The sequence below is a fragment of the Natrix helvetica genome, assembly GCF_964273705.1.
Source record: "Natrix helvetica genome assembly, chromosome: 1".
NCBI lineage: Eukaryota > Metazoa > Chordata > Lepidosauria > Squamata > Natricidae > Natrix > Natrix helvetica.
In genome coordinates, this window is record NC_138548.1 from 301001375 (window position 1) to 301019796 (window position 18422).

An 18422-nucleotide genomic window follows, 5' to 3' on the forward strand; every position below is an offset into this window, starting at 1 on the left:
GTCGGGTCCTGGCGTCCGTCGTGCGGATAGGGGCGGGAGGCGGCAGGAGAGCAAATATGGCGGCCGTGACGACTGTAGTTCCGCTGGTCATGGCCAGCGCGGAGAGAAGCGGCGCAGTAGCTGCCACGACACTCGCCGCCCCCGGAGCTCTCCTTCCTCCACGAGCGGCGAAGCGAGCGCAGTAGCCCGACGATCCCGAACCTCTGCGCTCCGACTCGGGACATGGAGGCGCTGAGGAGCGGCGAAGAGGGCGAGGAGCCTCCCAAAAGCATCCGCATTCTTGGGTCGGAGCTGGTGGAGACCTACACGGTGAGGCGCGGTGCGAAGGGGTTGTGAGCGTGTGTGTGTGTGTGTGTGTGTAAGGTCTGGCGTGTCAGAGGCATCGGCCTTCCCGGGGTCCCATGAAAAACGCCGTCGGTTCAGTCGTTGGTGCGAAAGGGGCGAGAGGCTGGCTCCCTGTCCGGAGCATTTACGGGCATCCTTGTGCGCCTCGGTGAACTTCCACACCTTTTTTTGACGGGGAAGAAGGACAAGCACCCAGATTCATTCGCATGGATGCTCGGGGCCAAACTGTCTTGGCCGGTGCTCTCCTGCTTTTAGAGTTTCACGGAGTTCTTCAGTTCCTGGGGGGGAAACAAAAGACAACAGCATGCCCAGAGGAAGGAAATTGATGTCTCAGCAATAAGCTCTGGTAGCTAAGGTGTTGTCTTATTCCGGGTTGAGGTGGCAAGTCGTCCGTTTTCCGAAGTTGGCGCCTTCCAGCCAGGTGAGATTCTAGTTCCCATCATTCCCTGCCGGTATAACCAAAGCGCTTGGCACAAGGAATGGGCTGTGTAACTTACCTTGAAGGGGTTTGGTTGGGAAAGACAGAAAATTTGCCCCCTTTCTTCTGAATAGGCATGCAGCATCCCTTGGCAAAGGAACTAGAATAAAATATGTGGCTTTAAAATAAAATGTGGAAAGAATGTTAGTTCACTCAGCTTCAGATATTCTTGCATCTGAATCCAGTTTATGAAACTGTTGATAGAAATCTTATTAGTTAACATTTTTGAAGTCTGCTGTGGACAAAAGGAAAATTATTGGTGTAATGTTTTTCCAATAACATTATTATTACAGATGTCATTTTATACAGAGTTATGTCTCTGTAATAAATATATATCGTTTTCTTACTTGCTGTTTTAAAAGATAACATTGCAAAAAGCGTTAATATATTTAATATATAATATACTTTAGTTGCTTTGTTATATAACCAAAATAGGCTCATCTGCTAATTTTTCATCTAGTTAAATAGTTTTTATCTATGAATTTTTTTATGTGGGCATACTGTTTTAGTGATCTTTTTAATGAACTGATAATGTGCTATGAATAGGCCTTATTTCATTGAAGTTTGCATCCAAAATATCAAGAATCAGAGTTTTTATTGGCATGCTTTGCAAAAATATTCAAGTTTATATTTGGGGACATTTTTACTTAATCAGAAGAAAATGAACATTTGAAGAGACCTTTGAGATGAGTTCAGTTCCCAGGGACTATACTGATACATTTATATACCGTAGCTTTCTTACATCAAAATACATGAGTGTTTGCCAGTACCTTTTGAGATGGTTTCTGATTTCTCAATCTGATCTGTAGACCTGGGATTTCTTGGTTATTTTCCATGCAAGTACTAATGAGTTCTAACCTTTCTAAAAAAAAATTAGAGCAGTGAAGATCATTCAGATTTATTGGAAACAGGATAAAGTTTAATGCCGTAGTTCTAAATTTAATGTTTGCTTATGTATACAATTTCTAAGACATAATCCATGGACTAGCTAAAAATGATAAAAAAATGTTTTCAGCAGAAGTGAGTAAAAGTATGTGGTTGAGTTTTTCATGTTGAAATCAATTTGCTGGATCGGTTTGGTTTGTTATTGAGCAGCAATATTTTCAATTCCAGGCACTGCAGTAGAAAGAAATGGGTAGAAAGCTTATTGCAAAATGTCATTAGAGTGTCAAGAATAAAATAAATCAAAGGTATAGTTGTGCAACTTGATATATGATAGAAATCTGATATATAAAATCTTGCGATTTAGAACATAGCAAGAAGTTGGAATAGTAACCTTCCATTTTTGTAGGGTGACAGATTAAAAGCCTTCCATTAGCTGTGCTATGAAGTTTATCCTGTATCCTAATACCAGATAAAAGGGTTGGATCTACAACCTGAAAAATTCCCAGTTAGTATGATTTGCTCTTTCCCGTTTTGGTGAGAATTGTGAAAGAAAAACATACAATGCACCCCGAAGGCACTGGATTGAAAAAGAGCTGTTTAGTGATCCTCTGCATTAGTCTCAGTCAGGATCCTATATATCCTTGTAAGTATTGTAGAAAGGATGTTATTTTTCTTCCCACTTGTTTGTTTTCACCAACAAGTGTTCAAGTTTTGGAAAAACTGAGCTACAAGGCAGAACCTGTTACAATAAAAAATACACTTTCAAATCTGTAGTTTATCTGCCCTGTTGATTAGAAGAATAGAAAGTATGGGCTGGATTCAACAGCACCCTTAAACTAATAGTAGTTCACAATTTTCTGGAATTCTGACTTAGCATTGTACATGATTATGACTCACATCTTCTAGAACACGGGTGTCAAACTCGATTGCATCATGGACCGCATCATGACGTATCACAGCATTTTTTTTTTGCCTTTGCAGAGCTGGGGGTGGGGATGACCTGCGCATGACGTATCCGGCTGCGGGCCACCAGTTTGACAGACCAGTTCTAGAAGTATACTATGCTGCTAATAACTTTATCCTCTTTCATAAGGTCCAATGTGAAATCTTATCTGTGCCTATGGATAAAGGGGATTTTGTATTTATTCATCAGACTTTATGTATTCACTACCCTTTTAAATTATCTCTCTGATGAAATCTGCAAGCACTAAATGCAGGGCTTCCCTATCTATTTGGATAATTGTGATTCTTTGTAACATTAAATATTTAAGCTAAACAATGGCAATTTCCGAGCATATAGTTTATTACTTCAACTGTAAAACAAATTCCTTGTATTTCCTATGTGTGTTCATTGATGTACAGATTGTTGTGTTTCTTCTAGATACATAATTTGGAGAAATATGTGCTGGAAAAGCTGAAGATGCAAACTGAATTTAATTTGAATTTTTTGCTGCAGCATCTTGAATGTCTACTGTTCAGTTTGCAAAGCAGCCAGTTCCTTCAACAGTCAGAGCTGCTGCAGTGAAAACTTCAAAGAAAACTCCAGTGGTGTGCAAGATCCTCCCTTAAATTCATGCATATGCAGCTTCAGTAGGTTGCATAACAGCGTATAACAAGGTTGCTGGTGGTATTTCAACTACATTATTAGAACTAGCACATTGTATAGTCTAATGTTTTGATGAGTAATTGAAATGGAGAAATGGAAGTACTTAGAACAATAGAGTTTGAAGGAACCTTGGAGGTCTTGTAGTCCAACTCCCTGCTCATACATGAGACCCTTTACCATTCTGAACAAATGGATGGCTAATCTCTTCTTAAAAACCCCAGTGATGGAGCACTCACAACTTCTGGAAGCAAGCCATTACATTGATTATTTTTTTCTCATTAACAGGAATTTCCTCCTTAATTCTAGGTTGGATCTCTCTTTGTTAGGCTTCCTTCTGTTATTTCTTATCTTGCCCAAAGGTGCGTTGGTGAATATGCTGACTCCCCTTCTTCTCTGTGAACTTTTGGCTTAGCTAACCATCTCCCCATTAACCTAGTCAGTTAAACATATACTCAGAACCAGCTTGTGTATGATGTTGCTCATAACTTAGCTTTTTAAATAGGACACACACACACACACTTTTTGTATTGAATTTGTAATCTTCCCAAGGGATTATCTTGGTATAATAGAAAGGCTCAGTAGCTTCAGTGATCTTGAAATTGAAGCCAGCAGAGCATGAGCTACCGTACAGGAAAATTGGAATGGAAGGGAAGAGAAGAAATTACGAATGTACAAGTATTTCTATTTAGTAACTGCCTTGCTAAAGACTGTGATCATTGGCACTTACTACAATGAAAAAAGTGACTTTGCAACAAATGCATGCATTTATGATCCTTGCAGTGTTTCTCTGTTATGTATTTAGCATTATAGCTAGTGTCATGCCTAAGCCCAGACATGATATAGCAAGATCCAATTGAATCTAGTTCTTTATTTTCTTATACTTAATAAACAGACTAAACTTATAACCTAATAGACACACCCTGGCAGATTCTAGGATGTGGCTATCCTGGACCTTTTATCCCTCTCTCATCCAGAACAGGATCGCACAGTCTCTTGCCTTTGACTCCTCTCTGGAATGTGCTACCATCTGCCTGGGAAGCCACAGTCCTACTTCTGACATTCTTCTCCTCCATTCCTTTAGCTGCACATTCCATCACAGTTCTGTGTGCCTGATCCATTTTGTCTCCCCCCCCTTCCCCTCCCCTCGTTTACAGAATGGAGAGATTGCTTAAACAGGCTATGTCTTCCTGAGCTTTTTTTTTTTTTTTTGCAGTACAGCCTTTCCCAAAAGGTGCTTAATCACATGCTAATAAGTTTTTCTCTGTAACCTTCATTGGTTGAACCTTTTGACAGGCTAGTCCTGCTGCATGACACTGACCAGACACTAATCAGTTTCACTGAAAGGCTTTTGTTTGCCTCCTAAGCAGCTCTTATCCTCTGCAAACAGCATTCCTTTGAATGTGTATTCCCAATATATCCCTGCCTATTCTCTTGTAATCCCTTGCTCTCCAATGAATGTAATCAATTCCATTCTAGCCATGGTGAATGTTCCAAAGATTGGAGAGTAAAGAAAAGGGGTTATAAGATGTGCTTTTTAAACCTGGTTTTCTTGAAAGTCAGGTTTTGGAAAACTTCCCTGCAGTTTGGATTTATATCCTCCTGGTGCTGTAAAACAGGAAAAGTGAAGTTAAATCATAAACATCATTCTCCTGTGATGTTCAGTTAATGACAATTTTGTTTAACTATTGAGTCAAGAGAGTCAATTGAAGTCAATAAATGAGGACTATCTATAATCTATAGTCAGGTGGAGAGAATAGGCGGCATTTTCACATATGAGGAAATCCACCTTAGCTAAACAGAAAATTTCCAAAAATCAAATACCGTATTTTCAGAGTATAAGATGCATCCCCCCAAAAAAGAGGGTGAAAATTTGGGTACGATTTATACACCAAATGTACCCCCCCCAACCAGAGGCCAAAAGCGCAAGGCATGGAGGCAGCAATGGTCTGTGACAATCCCTGCAGCCTGAACAGCTGATTGGGTGTATCCCGGCAGTCTGATCCACCCGCCAATCAGCTGTGCTGAATCAGGCTGCAATAAGTGCTGAAGCTGACCTGGCTGGTCAAAGTTTGCAACAGCAATCACATTCAGAAAGCACACACAAGTAACTGATTCAGCAGGATTCAAAATAAGAATAATATACAGTACATTACAAAAAGCAGATTTTCCTAGGTAGCAGTAAATACAAGTAAAACACAAGCAATCACTTTCAGTTCTGGCTAAACCAGGGTCCTTCCTCTTTCCTTGTTGCTCACATGTCCAAATAGCCCTCATTAGCTGACTTAGTTGCTATGCCTATTCATTGGCTGACCTTGTTACCATGTGTCAGCTGATTACCATGGATGCTGGTAGGCAGAGGCAGAATTTTTTTTCTTCTTATTTTCTTATACTCCGGAGCATCTTATACTCCAAAAATACAATATGTTAAAAATCATACAGAAATATCATTTCTGTATTATTGTCAAGAAAATCACATAGATAGACCTAAAACATATTTTCATGCCAGATTATGCTCACTGGTTAGGATTAAAATAAAACTATTAATTACTGGGAGGATAATCTGGCAGTCATAAACTTGGACAAAGCCATAAAGATATCTGGTTGTTGAGAAAATTCAGTATTTCAAATTTGGAAGAAGAGTTCCTTGATTAAAAGGACAGTTGGAATGTGGAATGAGAGTACTATAAACCAAGGAGGACTTGGAATTAGCAAAGTGGAAATGAACCATGCAAACTGGATATTTTAGGTCTAAGTCAATTTAGTTTACCAAAATGAGCCTTTTCAAATCAGATGAATATATTGATAAAGACTTCAGGTCATAAGACCATACAAAGGAATGAAGTGTCATTAAAACTCTAAATAATCTCAGCTGTAATTCAATAAATGATAAATTCCTATCTATTAAAATTACTCAATATCTAGTGGACATCAGTGTTACACAAATATGAGCATCTATTTCAAAATCAGTGACGGAAGAGAGAAATTTTATAACAAATTGTAAGAAGCACTACATGCAGAATATAGAAAGGATGTACTACTAATGGCTAATTGGAGTGCTGACATTTAAGTAAAAACTAGTCATCAAGAAAGAGCAAAAGAAAAAAGATGCCTTCAAATTATGGAGTTCTGTTGTGAACAACCAATTAGATTCTAGGCTGAATAAAGATGAGCCACTTCCTTAGAACAATGAACAACAATATATTAGTGGCATGTGATGTGAATCAATGATGGTCTAGAAAAAAATGTTTACTAAGATTCAGAGACATTGAATAGGAAAACAGATATGGTAGATGGTCAGTGTTCAGGAGAATGCTGGAATATCCTTAAAAGAGTGACAATTGAGATAGCAAGAAGTTGTCCATATATTCATAAGGCATTAGGACCAAATCATGGCATCTAGTTATATTTACAAGAAAATGTCTTATACCTAAGGTAAAAATGTATCCTGTCAGCATTCTTAGCCAATTAAGATTTACATTAACAATGTGATTACTATATGACATCACAAAGCTTTATAGAATTAATGTTGAAACAGTATGATTTAAGAATATAATTTACAAATTGAAAAAGAAAATGAGCTGTTGTGATACTTTCATTTTGGTTGAATAGGGACAAATTCAATTCGTTTGTTTGCTTGCTACTTTATTGAAGTTGATTTCCATTGTTCTAAAGAACAGGCAGTCTAATTTTTATATTTTTGTACATTTTTATTTCCCTCTTCTTGTTGTGTTTTCATTCTGTAAATGAATAAAAGTCATGCTAATGCTTTGTGGGTATATCTAGTCTTGTTGTTGCATGATGAAAAGCCTTCCAGTTCTATACCAATGCTTACCATTGATTTATTCATTTTTAACTAAGCTTTGTTAGTTAATTGAAAATATTGCTGAAGAAAAAACCGTAGCTAACTCTTATTGTATGAGATGGACATAAATTTATATGTGAGAGGAGCTTTGATAGCAGAATGAGCGCATGAATGTCTCTATTGAAAAAAAAATAGCTGCCTGTTTATTTAGCCACTGAAAATAGAGCATAGGTCACTGAAATCTTCTCTTCCCTCTACTTTCACCAATGGGATTCACATGGCTTAAATGGAATTTTCTCCGTCTCTGAATGGAGCCCCTATAAAATAATGGCATTGCCAACCAAATCTTATGGATTTTTGTGATGTTGCTTCAGATTAGCTGCTGTTTACCTTTTGATTTTATTTATTTTGTGTCTGGATCAAACCTAAACTGCCAAAATGTGGTCTTTTTGGCTTTGTCATTAGCCAGAAACAAATCACTTTCAGTGCATTCTACTGGTAGTAATTGACAGAGCAACATATTGTTTGTTGTTATCCACGAGCAATTCCCACTTGAGCATATTGGATTTGCACTCAGGCACTCCCCCCTCCCCTCAGCCTATTAAATATCCTCCAACTGACATAGGGGAGATTGGATCTTTAAGCCATGTTCTCTTCTGGGATTATTCCTTGTTCCATCAATTTTCTTCTCCATCTTCTAATTCAGTTTTGATTCTGTGTATCTTTATGAGTGTTTGTTTATGCCACAAAACTCTTCCTAGATCTAAGTCAACAAGTTTGGGGCACATATCCATTTCAGAGGATGCCGAGGATCTTTCTCTTGTTTGGTTCTCTTGGCATCTGCTCCTATTCTTTTTCCTAATACTGGGTGAAGCAATACAAACAAAAGGATGTATTTTCTCAATTGATGTGGGCCTAATGCATTCTGCTACATTGACAGCAATGTCAACTTGTTTCACACTGTGGATGCACTCCATACTGCAGCAGCAAACTCTGGTGCAGAAATACTCAGAACCAAAACCAACATTCACAGCGTGGATGGTTCCCCCACCCTGTATAAATGCCAATTTCCTGATAATATTATCCCTTGCACTGACTTTAGCCTTAGTATTCAGTCATTGTTTACATGAAAGTGTCCTATCAAGTGTCACACTGAGATATTCCGGTGTAGGTACTGTATTCAATTCCCTTGCCATGTTACATTCAACTTGACTCCTGCATCTCAATTTCGAAGGTGAAAAGCACACATAGATCAAACTAAGAAACCTGTGTGATAACAAGCAGTCTATAGTGCACAGTAACGCAGTATGTCTGAGGTATGCTAATGTGCAAGGATAAAAATGAGGGTCTTTATAGGGACAACTGGGAATAATTTTAAATATATTAAATAATTCTACTCGTAGTCCTTGATTTATACCGGTAAGTGTCCATTTTAAATTCCAATAGACTCCAAAAATGGAACTTTTGACCCAGTTTCAAAGTTCTGACATCTGCATCCTATCCATGGTCATATGACCACATTTTGTATGCTTAGCAACTGGTTTGCATTTATGGCTGTTGGCAATCCTTTTGGCCATGTGATCTCAATTTATGGCATTTTTGCAAGAAACCAATGTTTACCACTGGTTTCTGGCAGAAACTGCCCCATGGCAAACAATAGGTTCATTTAACAACTGCTGCAGGAGTAATAAAATTATAGTGGGTCCTGTCAAGTGATGAACCACTTTGTGACCATCAAAAATTGCAATTGAAATTGTGGATTCAAGGACAACCTATGCTTAGGCAGTTGAATCCAAATTAAAGTAATGCTGACAAATGAATTAGCCTTTTCTCGAATACTTCTACGAAGGCAACATCATTCTGTCTCTGGTAATTAGTTCTACTACTGAACTGCTCTTCTTATTAGAATTCTATTTTTCTACCAGTTAATCAAGATCTGCTTTGCTCAAACCCATTATTCATATTCTACATTCAGCAATATAGAATGGCCTTGGTCTGCCTTGTTTGAGGTGTTTGAAGAGTGCTGCCTATTTAGACTTAACTACTCAAAGCTAAACTTCGCAAGATCCTTCCATCTCTCTTCACAAAATTTAGTTTTCTAGTCTCCAAAGATCCCTCTAACTTTTTTTCAGAACCTTTTTTAGTTTATTTAAAGTTTTTAAAAATTATCCAGAATTGGCAGGACTGACAATAGAAATTGATGTGGGATATGATCAATATTGAATATTGTGAAATGTTACATCCCATTATTTGAAAACTTGTTTTTGTTCTTGCAGTCTAAAATTTGGGGCATTTTAAGGAAGCTTTATGATCGAAAGAAAAGATAGCTGTTGTTAGTTTTTTATTTATCATTATTTATACAGTCTAATAACATTTCTGGACATGTCTGTGCTGACATCTGTTAATTTCATGGTTTTTAACGTACTGAAATAACAATAAATAGCTAGCTGTGAGCTATTGAGTCTAGTATACATTTGGGAAGGATGTAGGGGTTTTATACTTATACCATTTTTGAGACCACTAAGTCATTTTATAAGAGCTTCTGTATCTTTTTAATATTAGCATGTTACAATATTTTGTAATATTGATTTTATGTATTTCATAATGATTTTTTAAAATAATTGTTCATATATTGTGATTTTATTTGATTTTTGTATAGCACTCAGATGAGATGGGCAGCTATATAAATTTGATAAATAAATAATATTTAGATTTTTACACAGTGAATAATATTTTATTTTTCAGATAGTTTTAACATTTTTAAAATGGTATTCAGTTTGCCTCAAACAGTAATAAAATAATAACCTAGTATAAATAGAAACTGACTTCTGCTTTTCCTGTACACCGCTTGGAGAGTCCAAGCAATGGGTTAATTCAGTCTGCTTGCCCTTAGGACTGAGGAACTATTTTTCCTTAAGCCACACCTCCTCCTGGTGTGCTCAATCCCCCAGAATTCTTCCTCAGTCAGCCCGTTTGGACGTAATTAGTTAGAGCTCTGAGCTAAATTAATCCTTTTTTTGGCTTGGACTCTCTATTTGTATTTCAATTCTATTCCCTAACATTCCCCAACCTTGTGAGACGTTTTTCTCTTCATTGCTGCGACTTCTCTCCACAGGAATCCCTCCCTCCCGGGAAGATCTCCAGATGGTCCTCGCCGAGGAGGTGGAGTCCCAGGACCTATCCCCAAATAGGTCATTTGCAGAGCTGGCTTCCCCGGCGCCCTCTTGGGCCTGTGAGCAGGCCCCTCCCCCTGGGGATGCTAGCATAGACGATATGCAGGGTGAGGCTTCACCCCCCCTAGAGGAGGGCTTGGATCCTGATTCTGACTCTGAGGAGTTATCGCCCCGCATGCAGGAACTAATGGCCCGTGCCATTGCCAAGGGCATCACGGAGGCCATGAAATTTAAAAGTCCCACTGCAGTGGCCCCTAGGGGCCCCAAACCCGATCAGGCAGCTCCCCCTCCAAGCAAGCGTGCTCGCCATCCTTCCCTGGAATCCTCGGTGGTCAGCGAGGCCTCTGCCATTGAGGACCCTGACCCGGAGGTGCTAGGTCTCTCAGACGACGAGGACCTCCCCCCTGAAGCGCCCGCCTTTGCGGGTCTGTTCAAGCCCAGCCTTTTCAAATCTGTCCTTCACAAGGTCAAGGCTGCCACCAGGGTGGGGATCAAGCCCAAACCGGCCGCGCCGGCGGCAGATGCCACTCCGGCTAATCCCAATGCGGTCATGTTTGATGTCCCAGCGCCCCAGCAAGAGCTGGTTCCGGTCCCGGGACTGTTTCTTGACCTAATCCAGCGCCAGTGGGCTCAGCCAGCCACGCAGTCCTCTCCCAGTGGGGTAGATAGGAAGCTTTATACTATGGAGCCAGTGCTGGAGGACCTTCTGGCCCTGCCCACTGTCGACCCGCCCATCGCTGCGCTCACCTCCAACTCCTCCCTACCGGCCGACCTCCTGGAAGGCCTTAAGGTGGAGGACAAGAAGGCGGAAAAGGCGTGCCACAAAACCCACCTGGCGGCTGCCTGGGCCATCAGGGCCTCTTCATCCGCCTCCTTTTTTAATAGGGCCTCTGTGATCTGGCTGCGCGAGCTCCTAACCAAGCTCCCGGCGGGAGACGTCCGTCTCCACCAGGACGTATCAAAAATAATCGCGGCCTCCCAGTATGCCGCTGATGCATCCCTTAATGCCACAAAATTTGCCTCCAGGGCGCTCGGCTCTAATATAACTTCTCGTCGGCTGATCTGGCTCCGACATTGGCAAGCGGACCAGAAAAACAAGTGGAAACTGGCTTCCGCCCCCTTTAAGGGGTCCAAATTATTTGGCGAGTCCCTGGATCCTCTCCTCATCGAGTCCAAGGACAAGAGGAAGATCCTACCTTCTCTAAACAAAAAGCAGGAACGTAAGGCCGCTCCCTATTCTAGGAGGCAGTCCTTTCGTGCCTCCGAGCCTTCTACCTCTGCCTCTTCCTTCTCTCCCTCCAATAGGTCCTTCGGCCAGCAGGGCGACAGATCCCAGGACAGGGCGCCCTTTCGGGACAGAGGCAGGCAGCAGTTCGGCTTCCGCAAGTATAACCGCGGTGGGGCCTCCAACAGGCCGTTCCGTAAGTCAAAGTGACTGCCCGGGCTTGGCGCCCATCGGGGGTCGCCTCCAGCTGTTTGCCTCCCATTGGGCCCAGAACACCGAGGATGCTTGGGTTCTGCAGACAGTCAGGGAAGGCCTCTATCTGGAGTTCCTGTCCCTCCCCCCCCCCCGGACCTTCATCCGGTGCCCTGTCCCATCCTGCCCCCAAAAGAGGGAGCGTATGGACCAGGAGGTCAGTCATCTCCTAGACATCAGGGCAGTGGAACCAGTTCCCCAGGGCGAAGAGGGGAGGGGTTTTTACTCCATCCTCTTCCTGGTGCCAAAGAACTCGGGGGGGTGGAGAGCCATCTTGGACCTCAAAAACCTCAACAGGCACATCGCCTACCGGAGGTTCAAGATGCAGTCCCTGCAGACTATTCTGGCGGGGATCCGACAGGGGGATCTACTCACATCTATAGATCTCAAAGAGGCATACCTCCACATCCCCATCCGTCCTCAGCACAGGAAGTTCCTGCGCTTCTATTACGCGGGTCGCCACTTCCAGTACAAAGCTCTTCCATTCGGCCTCTCGTCCGCTCCTCGGACGTTTACCAAAGTGCTGGCGGTAGTGGCGGCCCAGCTAAGACGCAGGCCCATAAGGCTCCAGTGCTACCTGGACGACATACTTATCCAGTCGTCGTCCAGGCAGCAGGCCCTACGGGATCTCCAAACCACTATGAGATCTCTCAGAAATCACGGCTTCACTCTAAACATAGAGAAGAGCCATCTCTCTCCAACAAACAGACTTGTACACCTGGGGGCGGTGATAGATACCAACTTGTGCAGGGTTTTCCTCTCCCGAGACAGGTTGGCCGGTCTAAGGTCCATGACCCACAAGGTGTTGAGCTTGAGGCAGGCTCCAGTGGTCCTTCTGTCGCAGCTGCTGGGAAAAATGATCTCCTGCATTTCCATCGTGCCGTGGGCCCGCCTGCATTCCAGGGCTCTTCAGTGGCTGCTGCTGCCGCACCAGAGGGCATCCAGGAGCAACTCTACCAGGCCGATTCGAGTTACGCCGGACGTAAAGAGGTCTCTCCGCTGGTGGGTGTCTCCGGCCATCCTCAAGGGCCACCTATTCAAGGAGCCCGAGAGGTTAATCATCACCACAGACGCCAGCCTCTCCGGCTGGGGAGCCCACATGGGGTCCCTGGTTGTTCAGGGCAAGTGGTCCCAAGTGGAAACCAGCTACAGCATCAACCTGCTGGAACTGAGAGCTGCTCGCCTGGCCCTGCGCCATTTCAGCCGGTCCATCCATCGTCAACATGTGCTTCTGATGACGGACAATGTGGCCACCAAGGCCCACATCAACCGCCAGGGCGGCACCAGATCCAGAGCACTGATGAGAGAGGCGGAGTCCCTGGGCCGCTGGGCGGAGCGCCATCTGGAATCCCTTCGCTCCGACCATATCTCCGGAGTGGACAACACACAGGCAGACTGGCTGAGCAGAACGACCATAGATCCTGCGGAGTGGAAACTGGACCCTCGCCTGTTCCACCAGATGTCCGACAGATTCGGGACTCCGGCTGTAGACCTGTTTGCGTCCAGGGACAACAAGCAGCTCGACCGCTTCTACTCCCGGTTCTTCACCCCGGGGGCGGAGGGGACAAACGCACTGCGTTGCAAGTGGCCCCGCGAGCTACTGTATGCCTTCCCTCCCCTGCCTCTCCTTCCTCAATTCATCTCCAAAGTCATCGCAGAGGGAGCAGAGGTCCTTCTCATAGCCCCGCATTGGCCCCGCAGGTCGTGGTTCGCCGACCTTGTCCACCTGTCGGTGTCTCCTCCGTGGCGCATTCCTCCGGACCAGATCTCCCTCAGCCAGGGGGCCGTGATTCATCCAGAGCCCCAGTGGCTCCAGTTGGCCGTCTGGCACTTGAGGGGGACCAACTGAAAGGCCAAGGCCTGTCGGAGGAGGTAGTGAACACCATTCAGGCGGCGAGACGCCCTTCAACCACCAGGATTTATGATGCGTCCTGGGCCGCCTTCGCCAAGTGGTGTGAGGAGCTGCTCATCGAGCCGACGACCGCGCCTGTTTCCAGAGTGCTTGACTTCCTTCAAGCGGGACTCAACAAGGGCCTGGCCCCGAACACCCTTCGACGCCAAGTGGCGGCTTTGTCTACCGTCTGGTCGGGCGACCACCTTTTGCCTCTCAGCAAAATCCCGAAGGTGCGTCTTTTTCTCAAGGGCGCCTCTAACCTTCGCCCTCCCACCGTTCATTGCTACCCTACTTGGCAGCTGTCCGTGGTCCTGCGGGCCCTCTCTGGCCCTCCATTCGAGCCTCTACGCACTACTTCTCTTCGATTCCTGACGCTGAAGATGGCCTTCTTGATTGCCATCACGTCAGCTCGCCGGATTTCGGAGCTGGCGGCTCTTTCTGTTCGCCAGGATCTGTGCGTCATCCACCCTGACAGGGTCATTTTGAGGCTGGACCCGACCTTTACCCCCAAAGTAAACTCATGGTTCCATAGAGCGCAAGACATTGTGTTGCCAAATTTTTGTCCTCATCCGTCGCATCCCAGAGAGCGATCCTGGCACAATCTTGATGTCAGGAGGGCCCTGAAGGTCTACATCGCTCGTACTGCGGAATTCAGGAAGTCAGAGGCTCTTTTCCTCTCCTTCCAGCCCGGTTCCCTAGGGAAGAAGGTCACTTCCTCCACAATTGGCAGGTGGCTTCGCGCTTGCATTGCGACTGCCTATGAAAGTCAATCCAAGGCCGTTCCGCGCGGCATCACTGCACACTCCACACGAAGTGCTGCTACCTCAGCGGCCTGGGCCACCCAGGCCTCGATCCTGGACATCTGCAGGGCCGCTACGTGGTCCTCTCCTTCTCCATTTGTGCGACACTATAAATTGGACATTTTCGCCTCGGCTGAGGCGTCCTTCGGCAGGCGTGTGCTCCAGGCGGTTGTGTCAGAGACCGAATCCCGGGAGCCTTCTTCTGCCCTCCCAGATGGACAATAACTTGGGTATGTCCCATTGCTTGGACTCTCCAAGCGGTGTACAGGAAAATGACCATTGGCTTACCTGAAGGGTCCTTTTCTGTACACCGCGGGAGAGTCCAACCCACCCTGGCTCTCGGGCCGGGATTCGGGTTCTTCGTGTCAACAGTACATCATCTTGGACGCTTCGCTCCGTCCGCACGAACTGACTCCTTCTAAGAATTCTGGGGGATTGAGCACACCAGGAGGAGGTGTGGCTTAAGGAAAAATAGTTCCTCAGTCCTAAGGGCAAGCAGACTGAATTAACCCATTGCTTGGACTCTCCCGCGGTGTACAGAAAAGGACCCTTCAGGTAAGCCAATGGTCATTCTGTTGTTATTTTTTGTTACACTGTGTTCATATCACCATTTGAAGTGAAGAGTTGTACATGAAAGGTAGCTCAAAAATCTTTATAGAATTTAAAATAAATGCAGCATTGCAAGGATTGTATATTTTTATGTGAATGTGTATGACCATTTTTTGTTGATTAAAGGCTGTTTTTTTAGGTATATATCATTCAAGTGACTGTTGGAAGCCATGAGTGGATAGTAAAACATCGATATAGTGACTTCCATGATCTTCATGAAAAGGTAATCATTCTGAAATTGTATCCCTAAAATAAATCGTTTAATCTTTGATATCAGTCACTTAGAAAACCTTCTGACATGCTTGTATGCTTTTTGAAAAGGATACTGGCTTATTAAGTTGTAGTGGAGTACTGTTCCAGGAGCTTGTTTTAGCTTCACTTAATGGAAAAAAGGCCTGAAGAATAGAAGGTAAGTTCTTCTTCTAAATATGCCCTTCAGTGGTCAAAATTCACTTGCAAACAGCTGTTGTTTAAGACAGTGGCCCAGGAATTGGTTCCATGGAAAGCACCAGGAATTGGTTCCATGGAAAGAGATTTTTTTCGTGGCCCAGAGGGGGCGTGACTTCTCATGCTGCCAGCATCCTGGGGATGGGGTTTTGCTTCTTTGTGTGGCCTGGTTTCTGGCATGCTGTGGACCGGTGCCGGTTCAGGGACTGGGGGTTGGGAACCCTTGTTTTAAGAGAAAGATAATTAAGTTATCTGCTTACCCAGTTAAGTTATAGAGTAGTAATTAGGAAATAGCCTTCAAAATTGACAGAGAAATTTAGGTTATATCTCAAGCAGCTGTGGTTAGAAATTAATTACACATACACACACACACACACACACACACACACACACACACACACACACACACACATATATATATATATATATATATATATATATATATAAGATTTATTATCAATTATATGTATGGTATTTTTATGAGAACTATGTCTTATTAGTATTATTTAATGTTATAATTCTTAAAGCACTTATTTATTCAAAGACTAACCTAATTTGTGTCTTTTATAGCTTGTTTTAGAGAAGAAGATAGACAAGAATATATTGCCTCCCAAAAAGATTATTGGTAAAAATTCCAAAAGCTTGGTGGAAAAAAGACAAAAAGAGTTGGAAGTATACTTACAAACCCTTCTTGCTATATTTCCATTGGCAGCACCCAAAGTACTATCACAATTCTTACATTTTCATTTATACGTAAGTTCTTTCCAGTTCATTGCATTTGTATTAAACATAAAAGCAATGTTATTTACTGAACTTTTTCTATTAGTTGAGCAGTCAAATGTCCTGTCATTATATTGGCTTTATTTATTTAAAAATGTTTTTAAGTCACTTTAGTCAAATACTACCCTAAGCAGATTCCCATAAGTAGCAAAGCTTGATAGACAAAACAGACGGATGGATAGATGCATAGAAGAATAAATAGATATTCCTAGCACTTTGAATTGAACAAACTAGTAACCGTTGGAGTACTGGTGTTATCTGATAGTATCAAGGTGTTTCCATTAGTACATGGATAATTGCATTTTGTATCAGATACAGTTTCCAAGTCATGACCCGAGGCAGTCATATGAAACCATACTAAAGTAGCCCATTTAGGAGGTGGCAAATGCATGAGTAAATGTTATCAATATATCACACAGGAGGGGTAGATATAAATAAATAAGCAACAAAAGTACAGGTGTCCTTGGTCATAGTTGGCACTGGAATTTCCATCTCCAGGCAATGTGGTCATAAGGCATGATGTCTTGTCACCTCATATACTTAGCAATGGCAATTCCAGCACTCCCTATTATTGTCTTCCTTTCTTCATCTGTTCAGTCTACTTCCATGCTGTATTTTGAGCATAAAATATGGCCATTATGGAACTTACGCAGAGAAATGAAGGAAGGGTACTTTTATTTAAAGTGCTACAAAACTAAGCCTTTTCTTATTTAAATTGCCTTGTTGTTTAATGATTTTACTGCATTGAGCTGAAAATGTTGAATCAGATGAAAATGTTCCATGAAGAAATAAACATGTAATTTTGTCCATTTTTTCATCTTTTTTTCTATACAAAAATTGAATGTTGGAGAATCTTTTATACATTGTATTTATTCCCGATGTAGTTATTAGTGATTTATTTGTCATTTGGCCATGACAACACTATTAAAGGTGATATCAGTAAAAAGGAGAATAGTTGTTATACTGTATAGTCAAAATTGAAATGAGAAAAACAGCCAAGAGTCACCTTGTAGGGAAGATGGTGGAATAGAAATATAATAAATAATAAATGTGCTTTTTGGAGGTTTTGTTGACAACAATAGTTATTTCTTGTACAGGTGGTCCTCAAATTATGACCATAATCGATTCCAGAATTATGGCCATAAGTCATTCCGGTTGTTAAGTGAGTCATCACATAACCAATCTGATTTTATGACACTTTTCCAGTGGTTGTTAAAAGCAAACCCATTGTTTGCTTAACTGGTAAACAGCAGTTTCCAGAAAATAAATAAAAAAATATAATATATATATAATATAAATTGTGGTCATGGGATTTCAGGACACTGCCAATGGCTGTAAATGCCACAAGTACTTTTTTTTTGGGGGGGGGGGTCTGTCGTAACTTAAGACTGTCAGTAAGCAATAGGTCGTAAGTCGAGGACTACCTATAAAACTATTACTACTACATCATGAACTGTGCTTACAGTATTTTATAAACCATTCTTAATACTTTCAGGGAGAGGCAAAGTAGTGTCATATATACTTTTGATCAGACTGCATGAATAGGGTCTTTTGGAAACATCTTTCAAGAATTATCTGGAATAGCTAGGAAGAATGACCAAATCTTCACAAGAGCTCTGGATGTTTCCATATAGAAATTAAACATAGAAACATCTAAGCATTCTGCTTCCTGCATAATTTGCAAAAAAGTAAATCATACTTCATGGCTTGCTAAGTATGCTTAATGTGCATTGATACCTACAAACTTTGGCTTTTAGATTCCTCCATGTCTTTCCATCCTCATTTTTATTAATTTATGGCCATATTTCATAACTACTTGCATTCTTGCTTAAGATATAAAATCCTGTGGACAAACGTTTTATGAACGAATAGATTTAAATAATATTTTGATTATATCTTTTTCTTATTTTTTGCAGGAAATCATTGGAATCACAGCTGCATTGGCTGAAGAACTTTTTCATAAAGGTATGAAACATCAGAATTCTTAACATTTATTTATAGTATGTTATCCCTGAAATAGAGTCATACACATTACATCTATATTTTGTTTAAAAATCTTGTGTATTACAGTATACAGAAAGAAAGGATAATGAATCCCACCAAACTATGTGATGTTTGGATAGATT

General features: G+C 42.3%; 1 protein-coding gene across 3 annotated transcripts in view; it reads left to right on the forward strand.

Moving 5' to 3' along the window:
- The first annotated feature begins 9 nt into the window (after positions 1-9).
- NISCH (nischarin) overlaps positions 10-18422 on the forward strand; it is a 64271-nt gene continuing 45858 nt past the window's right edge. For 2 of the 3 annotated variants that reach the window (XR_014175175.1, XM_081950407.1), the window contains exons 1-4: positions 10-309; positions 15209-15292; positions 16087-16269; positions 18213-18261. Coding sequence is in view for 2 of the 3 variants with exons in the window: in XM_081950407.1 (XP_081806533.1) it covers positions 223-309; positions 15209-15292; positions 16087-16269; positions 18213-18261 (403 nt within the window). In the remaining variant the exon portion in view is untranslated. The remainder of the gene's footprint in view (positions 310-15208; positions 15293-16086; positions 16270-18212; positions 18262-18422) is intronic. The other variant, XM_081950406.1, reaches the window with a different exon arrangement.